At 41.4% G+C, this 20,481-nt stretch overlaps 2 protein-coding genes and 1 pseudogene across 10 annotated transcripts in view; 1 reads left to right on the plus strand and 2 right to left on the minus strand.

Annotated features, from left to right (window-relative positions):
• Positions 1-9,356, minus strand: part of PPHLN1 (periphilin 1) — a 113,267-nt gene extending 103,911 nt beyond the window's left edge. For 2 of the 8 annotated variants that reach the window (XM_080660521.1, XM_080660517.1), the window contains exon 1: positions 9,064-9,166. In XM_080660521.1, coding sequence (XP_080516647.1) covers positions 9,064-9,145 — 82 coding nt within the window. In that variant the 5' untranslated portion in view covers positions 9,146-9,166. Of the gene's footprint in view, positions 1-8,186; positions 8,462-9,063 lie in introns of all 8 variants that reach the window. The other 6 variants (XM_080660518.1, XM_080660520.1, XM_080660522.1 and 3 more) reach the window with 6 other exon arrangements.
• Positions 1,907-7,542, minus strand: LOC308243330 (small ribosomal subunit protein eS8-like; annotated as a pseudogene). Its single transcript has 2 exons — positions 7,440-7,542; positions 1,907-2,564 (listed from the first exon to the last, which is right to left on the minus strand). The product of its transcript is annotated as a small ribosomal subunit protein eS8-like (transcript).
• On the plus strand, positions 9,171-20,178 carry ZCRB1 (zinc finger CCHC-type and RNA binding motif containing 1). Its single transcript, XM_080660527.1, has 8 exons — positions 9,171-9,360; positions 10,497-10,582; positions 12,698-12,726; positions 15,155-15,266; positions 15,588-15,695; positions 18,159-18,271; positions 18,370-18,445; positions 19,241-20,178. The coding sequence occupies exons 2-8, from the start codon at positions 10,499-10,501 to the stop codon at positions 19,370-19,372; spliced, it is 654 nt and encodes a 217-aa protein (XP_080516653.1). The 5' UTR covers positions 9,171-9,360; positions 10,497-10,498; the 3' UTR covers positions 19,373-20,178.
• The last annotated feature ends 303 nt before the right edge of the window (positions 20,179-20,481 follow it).

The following is a 20,481-nucleotide window of genomic DNA, read 5'->3' on the forward strand; positions in this document are numbered from 1 at the left end:
CTACACCCACCAGCCACGCCCACCAGCCACGCTCACCAGCCAATCAGGAGCAAATATGCAAATAAACCCAACCAAGATGGCTACGGCCACAGAGAGCAGGAGGGAGGCTTGGGTTTCCCCGGCAATGGAGGAAGCCAAGCTTTCCGCCTGCCCTTGCGGGCCTAGGCCTCCACTCAAGGCTACAAAGTTTCAATGATAGAAGATACATAAACCCAAACAGAAATGGCGGCAGCCACAGAACTGGAAAGAGCAGGAGGCTAGGGTTGCCCCGATGATGGAGGAAGCCAAGCTTTCCACACACCCTGGCCGGCCCAGGCCTCCGCTTAAGGCTACAAAGTTTCAATTATAGAAGATACATAAATCCCCCCAAAAATGGCTGCCGTCACGGAGCAAGCAGAAGGCTTGGCTCCGCTCCAGGCTACAAAGTTTCAATTGTAGAAGATAAATAAACCCCAGATACCAGGGCCTCCACTTGGGTCGCCAGGGGGCGTGGCCGGCCTGCAAACCACCACAGGCCCCTCGCCCAGGCCACCCCACGCCCCAAGGGAACCCCCACCCTGATCCGGGACACCCTTCAGGGCAAATCAGCTGGCCCTTACCCATGCACAGGCCTCTATCCTATCTAATAAGAGTAATATGCAGATTGACCATCACTCCAACACACAAGATGGCTGCCCCCATGTGGTCAAAGATCCTGCCCCCATGTGGACACAAGATGGCCACCACAAGATGGCCAGCAGGAGAGGGCAGTTGGGAGGGACCAGGCCTGCAAGGGAGGGCAGTTGTGGGCGATTAAGCCTGCAGGGGAGGGCAGTTAGGGGTAACCAAGCCAGCAGAGGAGGGAAGTTGGGGAAACCAGGCCTGCAGGGAAAGGCAGTTGGGAGGGACCCAGGCCTGCAGGGGAGAGCAGTTGGGGGGGACTCAGGCCTGCAGGGGAGGGCAGTTGGGGGGGACCCAGGCCTGCAGGGGAGGGCAGTTAGGGGAAAACAGGCTGGCAGGGGAGCAGTTAGGCATCAATCAGGCTGGCAGGGGAGTGGTTAGGGGGTGATCAGGCTGGCAGGCAGAAGCGGTTAGGGGCAATCAGGAAGGCAGGCAGGCGAGCAGTTGGGAGCCAGCAGTCCTGGATTGTGACAGGGATGTCCGACTGCCCGTTTAGGCCCGATCCCGGATTGGGCCTAAATGGGCAGTCGGATATCCCTCTCGGGGTCCCAGATTGGAGAGGGTGCAGGCTGGGCTGAGGGACACCCCCATCCCCTGTGCACAAATTTCGTGCACCGGGCCTCTAGTTAGGCAATGATAGAGAAGATGAAGGAGTAAATGACTACTTTCCAACACAAGTATTTTCCAGAGATACTTAAGGGGAAAAAAAATGTAAATGGCCAAAAGAAAAAAAGAATGATTAAGGCAATTCTTCTTCCAAACGATTTTGAAATTTTCTTTGAAAGAAAATAGAAAGCTCCCCCCTCCCTTCCATTCTAAATAACAAAATAAAATAAATAAATAAAATAAAACCACTGGAAAAAAATATCCTGGGGTGAGTGTTAAAAAAAAAAAAGGACCATAAAAGTGTGGGGTTATTTCTGGGCTCTCTATTCCATTCCATTGACTTATATGTCTGTTTTTATGCTGGTACCATGCTATTTTGATTACTATGGCCTTGTAGTATAGTTTGATATCAGGTGGCATGATTCCTCCAACTTTGTTCATCTTCAAGATTGCTGTGGCAATTTGGGGTCTTTTGTGGTTCCACATAAAGTTTTGGAATATCTGGTCTAGTTTTGTGAAACATGCCATTGGTATCTTGATATGAATTTCACTGAATCTATAGATTGTTTTAGGTAGTATGGAATTTTTTTTTTTTAATGAACACCTTTATTACATGAGCTAAGATAGGAGGGAAAAGGATTTATTTGCCTTTCCAGGCCTTGATTTCCCTCAGATACAACTCCAGCTCCTTGCCCTGTAGCACATAATTATCAATGCGGCCACACTGGCCTGGTCTTGAAGCAATGCATGCAAGAAGTTTGCCCTGCTGGAACTGCTTCTTGAGAAGACTGCTGATTTGGGCATTCTATCTCCTTTGATCGGGTCTTCTAAATTTTCTTTGGTCGATTTTTGTTTAAAATGTCTTCCTCCTCCTGAGTCAGTTTGGCTCCCTTTTTGTGGCCCAGGGGCAGTGCATAGTGGGTACATTGTCCTGTCAATGAGCACAATGCAATTCTTTACTAAGCTCCTGGTGCAGATCAGTTTGTTGCTGAATGCATTGTAAACATCATCAATAATCCTTGTTTTGTATGTACAACACTTGGAGCCCCAGAAGTTGCCCACATAGCAACTCAAGGCTCAGTACTTCTTGTTGCCTCCCCACATGCAGATTATGTGTATGTGGTGTTCAATCTTTGTGTTGGCAGCAGGATGTCTCAGCTCATATTTTCGCTTCTTTTGGTAGGGCTTTCTCTTGCCCCCGGTCTTGTAGGGCTTATGCCAGTTGTCCCAAGAGATGCCCAAGGCTTGGCACAGGCTGGAAAGAGCTAGTATGGACACTTTAATGATGTTAATTCTTCCTATCCATGAACACAGCAGATGCTTCCACCTACTTGTGTATTCAGTTTTTTTCTTCAATCTATATATATATATAAAAGGCTAAGTGAGCGACCATACATCCGTCCGACCATCTGGTACATATGACGCACACTGGTGATTTAAAAATAAACATTGACTAGCACATGCACGATACATATAAAGCACTCACTGGTGCCAATCACACGTGTGTTTTAATTTTATAATACTATCTATACATATAAAAGGCTAATATGCAAAATGTTCCCTCGGGAGTTTGACCAGTAGTTCAACTGATCACTATGACATGCGCTGACCACCAGGGGGTGACGCAGAATGAAGGCAGGCCCCGGCCAGCAGCCAGAAGGCCCTGATCAGCCCTGATCGCTGGCCAGGCCAAGGAACCCTACCCATGCACAATTTTCTAGTATTATACATACTATTTTGACATGTAATTTTTGGAAGTAATGTAATTACCACACAAATCTTTCTTTCAATGTGCACAAATCTGTGCATTGGGCCACTAGTGTTTATAATTTTCTGAGTACAGGTCTTTTGCATCCTTGGTTAAATTTATTTCTAGGTTGTTGTTTTTTAAGCAATTGGAAGTGAAGATAGTTTCCCTTTCCAATAGTTCATTATTGGTGTATAAAAATGCATCTGACTTCTGCATATATTTGTATCCTGCTACTTTACTGAATTCATTTATCAGTTCTAGCAGATTTTTGGTGGAATCTTTAGGGTTCTCTATATACAACATCATGTCATCTGCAAATAATGAGTTTTACTTCTTCCTTTCCAATTTGGATGCCTTTTATCTCTTCTTGTCTGACTGCTGTGGCTAGGACTTACAGTACTATGTTGAATAAGAGTGGTGAAATAGACATCTCTGTCTAGTTATTGATCTTAAAGGAAACACTTGTGTAGTTGTTCATTGTGAATTATGTTGGCTACAGGTTTGTCATATATGGCCTTTATTACGTTGAGGTATATTCCCTTTATTCCCACTTTGCTGAGAGATTTTATCATAAAAGAGTGCCAGATTTTATCAAATCTTTTCTGGATCTACTGATATGATCATGTGCTTTTTCTCCTTGATTTTGTTTATGTGGTGCATCATGGTAATTGATTTGCAGATATTGTACCAACCTTGCAACACCAGAATAAATCCCACTTGATCATGATATATGATCTTTTTAATATATTGCTGGATCCAATTCGCTAATAGTTGTTGAGATTTTAGCATCTATGTTCATCAGTGATATTGGCCTAAAATTTTCTTTCTTTGTAGTATCTTTATCTGGTTTGAAATTAGGATAATGCTGGCCTCATAAAATGAGCCTGGGAATCTTCTCTTGAATTTTTTTCTAATAGCTTAAGGATAGATGTTAGTTCTTCTTGAATATTTAGTAAAATTCACCTGGGAAGCCAGGACTTTCACTTGTTGGGAATGTTCTGATTACTATTTCCATTTCATTAGTTATAATTTTTCTATTCATATTTTCTGATTCTTCCTGATTGAGTTTTGGAAGACTGTATGCTTCTAGGAACTTATCCATTTCATCCATATTGTCCAATCTGTTGACATATTTTCTTATAATCCTTTGTATTTCTTTGGTGTCAGTTGTTACTTCTCTTTCATTTCTGATTTTATTAATTGGGTCCTCTCTCCTTTTTTCTTGATGAGTCTGGTTAAGGTTTGTCAGTCTTGTCTTTTCAAAGAACCAGCTCTTGGTTTCATTAATCTTTTGTATTGTTTTTTAGACTCTATTTTGTTTATTTCTGCTCTGATCTTTATATTCTTTCTCCTACTCACTTTGGGCTTTGTTTCTTGTTTTTTTGTTTTTTTTTTCTAGTTCCTTTAAATGTAAAGTTGGATTGTTTATTTGAGATTTTTTGTTTGTTTGTTTCTTGAGGTAGGCCTATAATGCTATAAATTTCCCTCTTAGGACTGCTATTGCTGTGTCCCATTCATTTTATTGTGTTTCTTACGTGCTTTACAAAGAATAAAGTTGTTCCTTCTTTGGGCCTCTTAAAGCACCTTGCTATAACACTATTATATCAAATTCTTTTCAATTTACTTTTCTTCCTCTTCTCTCTCCCAAACTAATATCACTGCAAAGTGAATGACTGTGCACCCCTCTTACTTAGCAGAGGTACATATTAAATACTGGCCAAATAAATAAACATAATATTGATGACCACCACATGAGCCATTCTGGAAAACATTAATATTACTTTGTATCTTTTAATTATCCAGAAAACTTCCAATGAGCACTATTAGATTATGGTTCCTTTCACACTTTCCATGACACCAGTGCCATTTCATTTTCAAGTAAAAGGTATTGATGAGAATCCTTTAGGTCTAGCACCCAAAGCAGGGATTCTCAAGCCTGGCTACATATTAGAATCATCTAAAGAGCCTTAAAGAAATACCAGTGTCTAGGCCCTATTCTCTGAAATCCCTATATAATTGGCCTGGGTGGGACCCTGACACTTTTTAAAAATCTTATCTCAGGATTAGATGTACTGATCTAAAAGAAGGTAAACATATTCCTCACATACTAAAGTGAATCAAGAAGTTTTTAAGAGCTGTCTTGAACTAAAAACTACATAATACTATTTCAATTGAAAATGTTTAAAATTCCAGGCAACTAAATTAATTTTAGAACACTTAAAGTTTGTGGGAAAAAAGTAACATTGATGCCAATTAAAATGATCAAAATATAGCAAAGTATCTACTATAATTAATCATTGTCCAGTGTTCAGAGAAAGATAAATGCAGAAAATAACAGAAGCTAAGAAAAGGGAAAGGAATTAGGGAAATAACATGTACATAAGAAAGTTGCAACTGACAAAAACAGAAGAAGCATATTGCAAAGGAGTAGGAAACAGCCCTGCATAGGCATTCAATAAGCTTTCATTTCCTCCCCTTTAGTAGGTATTATTCCTACCATGCCAGATAAAACATGGAGGCTCTGAAAAGCTCAAATTCCAGAGCCAAATGAAGCCTGGAATCAGACTCAGGCCTGTATGACTTTAAAGCCCACACCCTATCCATCATATTACACTGCTTCACAGCAAAACAGGAAAGGACAGAGAGAACAAATTCAAGGGCACTAAATGGCTCAACATACTAGAAAATTAGAGTAGTTCACTGAAGGCTTATAAACCTGGAAATAAGGTTGGAGCAAAATGTCATTCCAGAAGATTATCTTGGGAGTAAACAAGATGGATTAAAAGAGAGAGGTTAGCAGGCTCCAGGAGGCCACTCCTCCAGCCACCTACAAGAGGAGTGAGCTTTGCCAATGACTGTAAATCCAAATAAATACCCAGCTTTCTAAACCGCCTGTTGCCAATAGAAGCCCTAGAATGAACCCCTGGATTAAGAGGGGGGGGTCCCATAGAGAAAAGAAGACCACTGACTGCTTCACAACAAATCATGTGACTTAGAACTGTGAAAGTACTGCATTCTCTACTAGTTTCACAAGTTACTTGACTTTTCAAAGCTTTAAGGATATGTCTTTTATAAGACCCACCATACTGTATTTAAAAACTTATAATAGGAGAGTCTTGATTGTCCATTGTAGTTATCAAATAACTAAAATTACATAAGTTAGACAAAATACCAGATGTTTGCTTATATATAACTAGAGGCCCAGTGCACGAAATCCGTGCACGGGGGCAGGTGTCCCTCAACCCGGCCTGCACCCTCTCCAATCCAGGACCCCTTGGGGGATGTCCGACTGCCTAAACTGCCAGTTTAGGCAGTCGGACATCCCTCTCACAATCCAGGACCACTGGCTCCTAACCACTCACCTGCCTGCCTGCCTAATGCCCCTAACTGCTCCCCTGCCTGCCTGGTCGCCCCTAACGGCCTTTCCCTGCCAGCCTGGTCGCCCCCAACATGCATACGGCTAGGGTCCCTCAGCCCGGCCTGAGCCCTCTCGCAATCCGGGAGCCTCAGGGGATGTACTCAGGGGAGAGGGCCTAAGCCAGCAGTCAGACATCCTTAGCTCTGCTACGGAGGCAGGAAAGGCTCCCGCCACCGCTGCTGCACTTGCCAGTCATGAGCCCAGCTCAGGGCTTCTGGCTGAGTGGCACTCCCCCTGTGAGAGCACACTGACCACCAGGGGGCAGCTCCTGCATTGAGCGTCTGCCCCCTGGTAATCAGTGTGCATCATAGCAACTGGTTATTCCACTGTTTGGTCGATTTGCATATTAGCCATTTATTATATAGGAGGATATTTACAAATCTAAATCTTATTTCATTATCTATATGGAAGTTAGAGTCTTAATTGGCCAGCCTTCTTCCAGTCTTTTACTCTCCATTTGACCCTTAAAAAAAGATAATCAATTCACTTTGCTAATACATCATTCATATCTGAAGTTTCCCTAATCAAGAATCCAAATAGTTTATTCTCTGCTCTCCATATGCCCCCTCTATCATTTCACTTAACCTCCTGTTCTCTCCAAAAGGATTATTAATGCCAGCCTCATCACTCTGCCACAGAAAAACACACACTAACCTGGAGTTATTTGACATAGTTCCCAAACTGGAATACCTCTTTCCATTCTCTCATTCAACTTCCAACCATCCATCCAAGGCTTAGTTCAAAATCTATTAGTCTCCACAATGCCCACTTCTACACCCAACAACACTTAAAATAGAATCCAAACTGTTGACTGACAGGCCACAGGTGACTGATAGGCCCAAGTTTTGTGTTGTGGTGTTTCATTTTAAATAAAATTTTATTCCATTGACAAAACTTAAAAATGGGAGATATCACTTTAAAAAACAACAACTATATTTTCAACTTTCCTTGAAAAAACTGGATGCTATGGCAACACGGGGATCACACAGTCACAATGAGCTGTACCTGAGTAGCAGATGACCCTTTTTGAACAGCTCTTAGATGTGAAGTCTGGAAATGACAGTCCACTGCCTGATTTATGTGACTGCACCTGTAGCACTGCAATCATTCCAGAAATACCTGACTGTCTATCAAGCACTAGAGTTACAAAAATACAGCCTCTCCCCCACAACCTACCTTAGTGGAAAAGGCAAAGAGACAAGCAATTAGGATACATGAGATAAGGGCTGTGATAAGGGAAGTAAAGGGCACTTAACGCATGGCTATGGTATCTAACTCTGTCTATGGGAAGTCAGGGAACACCCCTCAGAGAAAGTGACAGCTAAACTGATCTTAGCAGTCACAGAAATTATCAAGAAAGGGATGAGGGAAAACAAAATGCCAGAGAGAGAGAAAAGAACCTTTGCCAAGACCCTGAAGGGAGACAAAGTATTTGAGAAAGTTAAATCAGTTCAATATGGCTACAGTCATCACCCAACCTCAAAAGCAGGTGTCAAAGAAAAGCTTAATTGAAAGGGCTGGAGGGAAAAGACAAGTGTTTAAGTCAAGAGATGAAGTAGAATTTCCATAGTGACTGAATATGTTAAGAGTTCGTTAAGCAGGAAATAGAGGTTTCAGAGGGCACAGCTGTGTTGAGAGATGAAATGTAGAAAAAAAGGAGAGAGAAGCAGTGACAGTCTAAACCAAGGGAGGGGCAGCACAAAGCAGCACGGGGATGCGGGTGTAGTAGCATAGAAGACCAAAGGGGCTTACATCTTGGGCGGTAACCAAGGATAACGGGGATGTGAAGCATGGTAGTTTTGGCTGGCCACAAGTTTGCCAAGAGAATTAGTCCCAGCGGTCCCCTGGTGGACGCGGAGGCATTCAGGCCTCTCAAAATTCAGCTGCGTCCTGGCTGGATTGCACTTCGGTCTCTCTGTAAGACATCGGCTTCAGTCTGGATTGTGCCGGCTCCAGGAAAGGCTCTGGGTTCCAGGCTGCTGCCACGCAGGCTCCCATGGAGTGGTTAGAGGCCTGGTCTGTGTGTGCTGGTGGGTAGAAGTTTAGTATAAACTACCTTGTATTATTTTCTGATTTTTCTGTAGGAATGATGGGCCTGTATACATCCTCTTAGAAAAAAAAGCAGTTGTGTGCCCATTACAGATTTACAGGAAGAAAAATGTGCCAAGAAGTTCTACATTTGTCCATACCAGTACTCAAGATGAGTCATTCCCAAATCCAAGTCTCCCCAACTAGATTAAGATATCCGCCAGGGGGGGAAAAAATGCCTGTTTTGCACTTTTTTTGTAGCTCTCAAAAGTGCCTAATACCGAACAGGATACGTCGAACACATTCAGTAAAATTTACCGACTTCCTAACGTTTCTGGCGTCATTGAAGTTACCTAGTTCAGTCCCCTTTTGCATATTAAGGCGCTAAAGAGACGCGAACTGTATCTCAGACTTAACACTTTGCTTTTTTTCCAAACTCCACTGTGTCTGTCCACCCTCAACCACAGAGGCATAACTGCTCCCGGATTCAAATGCAGCGGGAGACTCCAAGTCCCGTCACGGAAAACGCCCGCCCGCCCACCTCCACTCCCGCGAGGCCCCCCGGCCCCGGCCCCCTCTCACAAAGGGAAAACACGCTCACCAACTCTGGGCCGCCGGGAGTCTCGGTAAATGTGGTAGTCCGCTCGTCGCCGTTCTCCAGCAGGCACTTCCGGCGCGCGCATGACGTCAGCAAAGCGCCCGCCTCCAGGCCTGCGCCCGGGTCTAAAGTGAGCCGGGAAGAGGCTTTACAGGAGCTGCTTTCTCGTCCGCGGCGCCAGAACCTTCCCAGTCCCTGCGATGCCGAGGCCACTGCGAGGGCCAAGGAGTGGTCGGGGTTGAGTCCCCCGGAGCCGAGGGCTCGCGCTCTTCCGATCGCCCGGGCCCGCCCCACTTGAAGGTAAACGCCTCCTCCGCTGCGGCCTTTCCTCCGGCCAGCCCCTCCCAGACCCCGCAGCCGAAGAGGACGTGCCTTTTCTCCCTCCAGCCTTTTTATTCCTGGACCTTTACCGTTAGCTGCCTGCGCAGTTCTCACCAGAACGGCTAACGCGTTTCAAATGGGAAACTTTTCAAAAGAGATCTATCGCCGTTGAGTTTCTGAAGTTGTCTGAGTACGTTCCCCAGAGCATCTTTCCCAGTACTGCGCGAATTGGCACGCCTTCGAATCAGTATTTTGCCGTTTGTGAGCGTTCGAAACCCCCTTCTTAAAGATATACCACACACGCTTCTTAATTCGAAAATTTGACCGTGGTTGAGCCAGATAGAACTTTCAGGAAGTTTGCTTAACTTTAAGTGCATCAAAATGTGGGGCTAAAATTTCCTCTTAATGCCATTTCAGAGAAAAATATTAAGACAACCAGAAAGGTACCCAACCATAGAATTAGTGGAAATCAATGGCTTAAGTTCTTTCTGAGGTCCCAGGCTCTTTCTGCTGTGTGTATGTGAAGTATTATGCATATTTGAAAGCACTTTTTGCTCTTAGCTTTAGGGAAGATTAGTAATGTCAGAGTTTTTCTCTTTTTTTAATATATTTTTATTGATTTCAGAGAGGAAGGAAGAGGGAGAGAGAGATAGAAACGTCAATGATGAGAGAGAATCATTGATTGGCTGCCTCCTTCACACCCCCTACTGGGGAATTGAGCCCGCAACCCAGGCATGTGCCCTTGACCAGAATCAAAGCTGGGACCCTTCAGTCCGAATGCCGATACTGTATCCACTGAGCCAAACCAGCTAGGGCCAGAGTTTTTCTCTTATCTGTTTAAAACGTACTTCATTCACACTATAGGCCAGCACTAAAAGGGTTAGTGTGAAGAATCCACTTGAAATAGGACAATAAAACTCTTTTACTAGTAAGTGGTGTCTGGAGAAAGGGAATTCCTTAATTCACCCAACTGGGAGTCATTATTAACTATTACTAAAAAGTAAGGAAGATGTATGAATCTGGCATAATTAAAGCAGTGATTGCTTGTATTGGGTTTTACTTGGAATGAAGAACATCCTGGCTTAGATTGCTTTTGGATCTGTTTTCCTTTTTAGAAATGAGTGGTGGATTGGCCCCAAGTAAAAGCACAGTGTATGTATCCAACTTGCCCTTTTCCCTGACCAACAATGACTTATACCGGGTAAGTTTTGTTAATAGTACTATTATCTTCTGAATTATCTATTTGAGAAACAATTGTAGCTAAAGCAAACAGTTCTCCTTGATAAAATTCTTAATAAGTACATTGCAATGCATGTCCTGCAGATGGGTAGTTGAGAAAAACTGGAAGGAATGACATGAATCCTTTCTTCCAAGTGTGCCCTCTTTCACTGTGCTACTTGAGGTAGATGTTAAGTAGAGAGATGCTGCACATATAGTATATATTGCTTGATTAATTACTTAAGATAGTTTTAATCCCAAAGAACAGAGGAGAAAACTTTAGCTTCCTTCCTTGTTACAAAATAGAGACATTTCTGTATTTATTGAACACTTACTGTATGCTAAGCACTCTTAGAGATACTAGGAACACATCAACAGACAAAAAGATTAAAAATCCCTCTTGGCATTCACAATAAAAGGGTAGACAATGTGAAATATAAAAAAGCCAAATGATGTTATTTGTTAAATACAAAGTTAATGCTAAGATGATAGGTGCTAAGGAGAAAAAGTAAAGCAGGAAAGGAGGGTTATTAAATGCTAGGTTTGGAATGGAGGTGAAATTTTACATGAGTGGTCTAAAGCCTTATTGAGAAGGTAACTTTTCCATAAAGATCTGAAGGAAGTAAAGGCAGCTTTCTTGGGGATAAGCATTTCAGGCAGAGAGTAAATCAAGTAAAGAGAAGAGGAGGAGCTGTCAGAGGTAAGCCCATGCAGGGATGCCTTATAGGGCCTACACAGATAATGGTAAAGACTCTGAGTGAAAGGAGAAGCCTTTTGAAAGTGTTATATGGAAAGCTGTCTGTATTGGCCTTCAGAATTCAGTGTGGCTACACAGCAATCCAGTTATATCACATTCCAGCATTACACAAGTTACTCAGGACTCAAAATTTATTATCATTGATTGCATATATTAATGTATTCAAAAACACTTTTCTAAGAAGCAATATATAATAGGAACTATTTATATACACTGAGTGGCCAGATTATTATGATCTCTGAACACATAATAATCTGGCCACTCAGTATATATCCTATATAATAAAAGGCTAATATGCAAATTGTCCCCTCAACCAGGAGTTCGACCAGCAGGCAGGCCGGCCAACCGCCCATGTCCCCTCCCCCTGGCCAGGCTGGCTGGACCCCACCCATGCACGACTTCATGCACCGGGCCTCTAATACACACACACACACACACACACTGAGTGGCCAGATTACTATGCATTCAGAGATCATAATAATCTGGCCACTCAGTGTATTTAAAAGGCTAATATGCAAAGTGTCCCCTTGGGAGATTGACCAGGAGTTTGATCGCTTGCTTTGACAAGTGCTGACCTCCAGGGGGAAGCGTGGAACGAAGAAAGGCCCTGGCTGGCAGCCGGAAGGCCCCAGTGGGCCCTGATGGCCAGACATGCCTAAGGACCCTACCCATGTGTGAACTTCCTCACCGGGCCTCTAGTTACTATATAAGTATTGGCTGAAACAATAAGTGAAATTGTGAGATTGCTTAGGGTGAAGATGTAGAAATAAAAGAGAAGAAAGGGCCAACTATAAAGTTTCACCAACACATTAAGGAGGGGCAGAAAGAGATTTGGGGAATGGATTTTTCATTATAGGAGCTTTCTTGTTTTATGTTTTGTTTTATAAGCAATCTAAGGATCTGTCTTCTAAAACTTATTGCTTGATTGGATGGGAGCAGGCTGGGAATCATGATATTGTGCAACATTGTCATTTGAAATACAAGGATTCTCTGGAGCTGTGGTGGAGTTGATAGTTGCCATGGATATACCACAGTAACACAGCAACTGTAAAATGTGTGTGCCTTCAATCTACCACATCTGAAGAGTGGGTTTTTTCCTCTGTATGTACTCGTTTGTCAGAAATTTAGAAACTGAGACAAATACCTGGCGTTCGGCTGGACTCCAATAACAAAATTAAAAATATTATTCTAGTCACTAAAAAATTTATCTTACAGACTAAAGGCTAAAATTTTTCATAAACTATAACAAAGAATGTGGCAAGTGTATACAACCTGAAAATTTAATGTTTTTGTGTGATTTTTAAATTAAATTGTAAATTGCTGTGTGGTATTTTGTTTCAGATATTTTCCAAGTATGGCAAAGTTGTAAAGTAAGTATTCACATAAAATTTTGAAAGTTCATTTAAAAGTTTATCTTAATTTACTTCTCCATTATTTTTTAATGGTAGTCAATTTACTATATTTTATAAAACATTTTGATATAACAAAGTAAATAAAAATACTATTGTTAACATTTTTACATATATATGTCATTTTTCTATGTAAACATGGATAAACAATTTTCTTGAAAGAATTAAATTCTGACAACTGCCTTTTAAGGTAAATACTGTTATTATCCTGGTATTATTATAAATGACAAACTGAAGCACACAGTAAACCTAAAATGATATTGCTAGTTTGTGGTGGAGTCTATTTAAATCCAACAGTTTGATTCCAGAGCCTACTCCCTTAACTGCACCTCTACCTTTTCTTGTTTTGTCCCTGTCTGTCAGAATCTCCAAATGAATTTCCATACAAATATATAACTAAGAGAATGCTATGAAGTTAAAGACACAGAGTTATAAGCACCCATGACAGGGAAGACCTGATTTAGTCTAGATAGTGAGGGTAGAGTTACCTAAGTCAGGATCTGTTGAGTTGAAAACTAAAGACGGAGTGAGAGTTAAGTAGGCAAAGCAAATGGAAGAAACATTTTCAGTAGAAGAAACTGCTTGTGCAAAGGCCCTGTGGCAAGAGAAAATAAAGTGACATCATGAAACAGAGAAAGCCAATATGACCAGAGATGAGTGAACAAGAGGGAGAAACATAAGTCCAGAGATGGAAGTAGGTTCCTAATCTTGTTTTTTGGCCATGTTACAAGATACTTGGTTTTTATCCTAAGAACAACAGGAATCCGCTAAAAAATTTTAAATGAGGGAGTGACATTGTTTTACTGCCTTTATATTACCAATGTTTAGTGCCTGGACTTGCAGCTAATTGAGTAACTGAATGACAACATGAATAAACAAATAGATGTACTCTTTTGAGAAACTAGTTTCCCATTTGCATCTATCTTTTTGTTTTAACATATTGAGCTAGGCTTAATAGAAACAACCTTAAAGGAGTTTTTATTATAGTACACTAGAGGCCCAATGCACGAAAATTCATGGAAGAGTAGACCTTCCTTCTCCCAGGTGCCAGCACCGGCTTCCTTCTGGCATCAGGGACCCGGGCTTCCCTCCTCTGGCTGCCAGCAAGCACCTGAGACCCAGGCTGGCTTCCCTCGGGCCACCTGCAGGCACCCGGGACCCGGGCTGCTTCCCTCCTCCAGCCACCAGCAAGCACCAGGGACCCAGGCTGGATTCCCTCCGCCCCAGCTTCATCAGGAAGGACGTCCGGGAAATGTCCAGTCTAATTAGCATGTTACCCTTTTATTATTATAGATGAGATGAGGCATGTTTTTTACATAACTAGAGTTCAGTAGAGGCTAGCAGAAAGATGGAGAAAGTATTTCTAGTTAAAGAAAATAGTGTGCCAGGCCAGCACAGCCAAGGGTTTGGTGAGCCTGAGGGGGTGCGGTAAAGGATTAAAGACAGACAAAGAGTATAAGCTGGGGTGGATCTCCTGTGCCTGGCTAAGGCCACAGAGAGATCCAGAGGGCAAGCTGAGCCTTTATTTTATAGCCAAAGGTAGTGATCACCATAGTTACAATGTTCTTGTGAGTTTCATTGTTTTGGCAGCACTTGCTGCATCTCCCATAGCCCATTAGCTACCCAGATAGGATCTAGGGATTGAGATAAGGTCAAGCTTAATTATGGTAAGAGGGCTGTGCCCTCTAAGCTGGGACATGTTTGTGGCTTTGCCAGCAGGTCAGTCCGGGGCTTAACCCTATAGCCACTCCCTACAAAATAGTTCACCTTATACCCTATCCCAGCCTTGGAATCAGCCATTTCTCCAAAGAGCCCTGTTGAACATTGTCTTTTAAACTATATTTAATGACAGAAAGGACTAAGAATGTGTAAGGGATCAGGAGAAAAAGCAGACTCTGCTCTTATCATTTAGGTACTTTGGGTGGTGTGGTTAAGAACCACAGAGCTGGAGAGTCTTTAAAAGAATTTTAAGAATGTAGAGTCTAAAACCTAGAAAAAAATAAGTAATTTTACTTTTTGTGTTAAGAGAATACTTTGTTTTGTTTTTTGCTACAAAACTTAGTAGAGAAGAGGAATTATGCTGAGTCTTCAAGATTCCATTGTCTCTGTAATCTCTGCTTCATCCTTAAGCCTCTGATTACAGTTTGATTTATCAGACACTCCTAATCATACCTGTGTTCACTAGTGTTAAATCATTATCATACTTTCTTATTTCCATTCTTGATATCCCATAACTTTGCAGAGATAAGCTATTTGTCAAATGTATCAATTTCTCTTACTCTGTAAATGTTTTATTAACCCTTTTTGAATACTGATGTCTTCCAAGTTATTATTAATAACTGTTTTATTTATTGCTGCCTCATTATTTTTAATTGTTTATGCTTTTAAGGGTTACTATAATGAAAGATAAAGATACCAGGAAGAGTAAAGGTGTTGCATTTATTTTATTTTTGGATAAAGACTCTGCACAAAATTGTACCAGGGCAATAAACAACAAACAGGTAAGCCTTTCATTCCCAATAAGGTTTTTAACCCAAAAGGCTTTGTGCTCATCCAGGCCAAAAATATGGGGATCTAGTGGGTGATCAAGTCTGACAGGTATCAGTAGGTTCTGAGGTTATTTAACTTGTGGAAAAGAAAAGATGCCAAAACTGTACTGGGTTCCCAAAACATTGGTAGAGAAGAGTCTATTCTACAGAACAGAATTTCTCACATCTAAGTAGGCAATTGCTAAAATAATCTAAAAAATAAAATGGAATTGAAGGTTTGAGGAGACGTGATCAGTGAATACATCTTCTGCATTTATATTTTCTCTGGTTTAGTTATTTGGTAGAGTGATAAAAGCAAGCATTGCTATTGACAATGGAAGAGCAGCTGAGTTCATCCGAAGAAGAAACTACTTTGATAAATCTAAGTGCTATGAATGTGGGGTGAGTATACCTAAAACTCAATGTAATTTTCTGTAGTTTACATTACTTTCACACCAGTGTTTTTTTTGTGCTCTTCTAAACTTCTGGATGGCTAAAACCAGGTTATGAAAGTTGTTTTAATTTGGGACTCTACTCATCTAAGCAAACTCAATTGAAATGGAGTATGTAAAGGTAACCTGAGTTGAGTGATACAAAGTGACATTTTCTCCAGTTTCTAAATCTTTGAAAACTGTTAGGTTAAAAAGTATTGACTAATTACTTATATTAGTGTCTTGAAAGATTTTAGTGACCCATAAATATTTGTGTTAATAGGATATTGCCTGTTTCTATAATATTTTGCCAATTTAGTGTCTCCCCCTGGTGGTCAGTGCACATCATAGCGACTGGTCGACTGGTCATTCCAGTCATTCCGGTTGTTTGGTCTTACCAATCACTTAGGCTTTTATGTATATACTAGTGGCCTGGTGCATGAAATTCATGCACAGGGGGGAGGGGGTCCCATAGCCTGGCCTGCACCCTCTCCAATCTGGGACCCCTCAGGGGATTTCCAACTGCTAGTTTAGGCCCGATCCCAGCAGTCGGACATCCCTCTCATAATCCGGGACTGCTGGCTCCTAACCGCTCACCTGCCTGCCTGCCTGATTGCCCCTAACCACTCTGCCTGCCGGCCTGCTCACCCCCAACTGCCCCCCCTGCCAGCCTGCTTGCCCCCAACTGCCCCCCCTGCTGGCCTGCTAACTCCCAACTGCCCTCCCCAGCATGATCACCCTCAATGCCCCCCCCCCACCAGCCTGATCACCCACAACTGCTGTCCCATCCTGGCAACTACCCTCCCCTCTTGGCCCCTAACTGCCTCTACCTCGGCCCCGCCACCAAGGCTTTGTCCAGAAGAACGTCCGAAAGGTCTCCTTGAAAGTCTCCCAGTCTAATTAGCATATTACCCTTTTATTAGTATAGATAGAGGCCTGGTGCATGGGTGGGGCTGGCTGGTTTGCCCTGAAGGGTGTCCCCGATCAGGGTGGAGGTTCCCTTGGGGGACGGGCGGCCTGGGCGAGGGGCCTGTGATGGTTTGCAGGCTGGCCACACCTCCATTGGGGTGGGGGTCCGCATTGGGGATGGAGCCGGCCTGGGCGAGGGGCTGGGGCAGTTTGCAGGCCAGCCATGCCCCCATGGGGTGATGGTCCCCACTGGGGGGGCGTGGCCAGCCTGGGTAAGGGGCTGAGGGCCATTTTCAGGCTGGCCACACCCCCTTCAGGGTGGGGGTCCCCACTGGGGTGCCTGGCCAGCCTGGGTGAGGGGCTGATGGCTATTTGCAGGCTGGCCATGCCCCCTAGCGGGGGCCCACGCCCCAATGGTGGCATGGCCAGCCTAGGTGAGGGGCTGAGGGCCGTTTGCAGGCCCCTCCCTCAGCGGCCAGCCCGGGTGGCCCAAGCCTCTTGCATTCTCCGGCCTGCTTCGTGGCCACTGCCCACAGGCCCCTCCTTCGGCGGCCAGCCCAGGTGGGCAGGAAGCTTGGCTTCCTCCATCGCCGGGGGCGACCCAAGTCTCCTGCCTGCTCCAGCTGACTCTGTGGTCGCCGCCATCTTTGTCCCGCTAATTTGCATATTCCCTCCTGATTGGCTGTGGTTATTGCAGAGTGGTGGTCAATTACCATATTACTCTTATTAGATAGGATAGATGGTTAGTCTAGCACTGTCAAATATGAACACAATGCAAGCCACAAATGTAATTTTAAATTTCCTAGTAGCCACATTGAAAAAGAAATAAAATTTAAATCTTTTACTTAACCCAATATACTATATCTAAAATGTAAAATATTATCATTTGAACTATTCTAATTAATGTTTTAAAATTAAGATATTTTACATTCTTTTTTCTTATTGTCTTCAAAATCTTCTATATATTTTACCCTTATAATGCATATCAATTTAAACAGGTTCTCACTAACCACTAAAGAATTATGGCTAGTGGTTACCATAATTGGACAGTGCAGGGATAGTTTAGATATGAAAGAAACAAAATGAAATTAATTATAGGAAAAGTGAGGAAACTAAATTTGATTTTGAAACAGAATTTTAAGCAATAGCTTGGGAGTTAGGAATAGTTTTGTCCCAATTTTATCAAATAATAACTTAAAATGTTTACATCAAGGTAGTCCATTTAAATTTTGAGTTTTTTAGCTTGTATTTAAAAATGTTTGGAGGAAGAAAACTTCTTTTACTCTTAGCTCTTTGTGGACTTCTAAAATACTTCCTTTTGTTAAAATAGTTTATTAGGAGTTAAAATTTCCTTCTAAATATGAATGGGTTTTGTTAATTTCTTCATGTATGTTCCCAGTGTGACTATATCTTTTTTTATTTTTTTAAGTTCTGACACCTTTTAGTCTTTGTGTACCAGGCAAGTTTCTATTAATAACACAACAAATATAATATTTTTCCTTTCCTTCTTAATGGGAAACAAAAGGAAAGTGGACACTTAAGTTATGCCTGTCCTAAAAATATGCTTGGAGAACGTGAACCTCCAAAGAAGAAAGAGAAAAAGAAAAAAAAGAAAATTCCTGAACCAGAAGAAGAAATGTATGTATATCCACGCTTACTACCGTTAAGTACATTATAGTGTTGCTTCTGTCTTTTTACTATTGGTTAAATGCATTCCGATTTTTTTTTTCTTTTAGTGAGGAAGTAGAAGAAAGTGAAGATGAAGGAGAAGATCCTGCTCTTGACAGCCTCAGTCAGGCCATAGCTTTCCAGGTACTAAGTAGTTCTTTTAAAAGGCACCATGCTGTAGCAGCCTTGGGTTAACAGTTTTATATTCCTTGCTTACTTTATTAATCATCTCCTCGTTGTGGCAACCTGTCTTTCCCCTTCTCCTCCTAAACTTCAGGAGACTGGCTACTTTTCTAAGGTCTTTAGAAACAGTATGATAGAAAAGTTCCTATTGGCTCCAAGATTTTAAGGGCTCTATAACACTTTCAATATATAATTTGTTTTCATTATAGAATTGAGCAGAACTATTTTATTAAAGTGAGTTTAGCCCAACAGAGGAGATTTTATTAAAGATATTGAAAAGATATCTTTGAAAGAAGCTTTGCTTCAAAACAAAACCAAAAACATATTTTTGACCACTAAAGCCCCTAATATAAATATATGAAACATTTTTTTCAAGAAGGATAATCTCCTAATTTTTATATAACCAGATATTTTATTTGAATGTAGTTGACAAATGGTAAATTTATACGTCAATTTATTTTTCCTTTTAGTTAACTAATTTCATATTTTATAATTCCCACCTTCAGCAGGAATGGAAAGTAGGCTTCATTTACTGTGCCTGTTAATTAGTAGAAATTGCCTAAAATAATTTTGAGTAACATGATGAAACTGAAATATATTGATAGTGAGGGAGGAGCATCCTGATGGAGTAGAATTGTTTGCATGGACTGTGAGGGTGGGGAGTGTTGGCACGTGTGTTATGTTTTTGCATTGTTTTGAATTAATGTACCATAAATAATAGTAAACAGGTTTCTGGTTTTGTTTATTTTCTTACAGCAAGCCAGAATTGAAGAAGAACAAAAAAGGTGGAAACCCAGTTCAGAGGGTCCCTCAACCTCTGATGATTCAAGACGCCCAAGGATAAAGAAAAGCACATATTTCAGTGATGAGGAAGAACTTAGTGATTAAATTTATATTTATTATGTAAATATTAAAATTTTTTTTTAATCTTAGAGTACCAAGTTCAATTGGGACTAAAGATTGTTTTTAGAATTTGATCATAAAAATACTTAATGCCAAATAATTTTTTACTATAAAATAGTTTACCCTGGCCAGACAGCTGAGTTGGTTAGAGCGTCATCCCAATACACCAAAGTTGTGGGTTTAGTCCCCAATCAGGGCACATATAAGAATCAATCAATATATGCATAGAAAAGTGGAACAACAGCCTGGCTGGCATGCCTCAGTGGTTGAGCATCAACCTAGGAACCAAGGAGGTCATGGTACGATTCCAGGTCAGGACACATGCCCAGGATACGGGCTCAATCCCCAGTGTGAGGCTTGCAAGAGGCAGCCAATCAATTCTCTCTCATCATTGATATTTCTCTCTCTCTTTCTCTAAAATCAGTGAATATTTTTTAAATTACTATAAAATAGTAATTGAAAAGAAATTTTAAAGTATCATGCTTCTATCTTGACTTAGCAGATATTAATAATAAAGATTTGTTAATAACCATTAATCTTAAAAATAGTATATTTGAATAAAAAAGAAAACAATATATAATAATGCTATTGTCATCCCAAAAAATAAGGTATATATTAAAAAGATTTGTTTGAGAGTTCATTAAAAAAACTTAGTCTTGATTAGTTTATATGAGGACTTTTAAAATAAATTTCACCAGCAAGAAAAAAACCTTCATAAAGACTGTGGAAAAAGTTGAATGATTTATTGTTACTAAATATTAAAAATTTTTTCAAGAGAATTTTGTTTTTAATATGGGTGTTTGTTACCTTATTTCTTATAGCCTGATCTCAATCTGGATACATTGTAATTTCCCCCAAAATATAAAGTAGCTCTAAAATGCTTATAACCAAACAGCATTAATTTACCTTGCCTTTGGCACCCAAGTTCCATTCCCCAAAAGCAGCTAAGTTACGGTGTTTCTTCTCTTATCCTATCTAATAAAAGAGTAATATGCAAATTGACTGTCACTTCAACACACAAGATGGCTGCCCCATGTGGACACAAGATGGCTGGCAGGGGAGGGAAGTTAGGGACAATCAGGCCAGCAGCAGAG

The sequence above is a fragment of the Plecotus auritus genome (assembly GCF_963455305.1).
Source record: "Plecotus auritus genome assembly, chromosome: 3".
In the NCBI taxonomy this organism is placed as follows: domain Eukaryota; kingdom Metazoa; phylum Chordata; class Mammalia; order Chiroptera; family Vespertilionidae; genus Plecotus; species Plecotus auritus.

What these genes read in the sequence shown, in the direction of transcription:
- ZCRB1 (XM_080660527.1), top strand. Translation starts at nt 10,499, where the DNA reads ATGAGTGGTGGATTGGCCCCAAGTAAAAGCACAGTGTATGTATCCAAC. An exon ending in CCAACAATGACTTATACCGG is followed by an intron (nt 10,583 to 12,697) that starts GTAAGTTTTGTT and finishes ATTTTGTTTCAG; the next exon opens with ATATTTTCCAAGTATGGCAA. An exon ending in GTCAGGCCATAGCTTTCCAG is followed by an intron (nt 18,446 to 19,240) that starts GTACTAAGTAGT and finishes ATTTTCTTACAG; the next exon opens with CAAGCCAGAATTGAAGAAGA.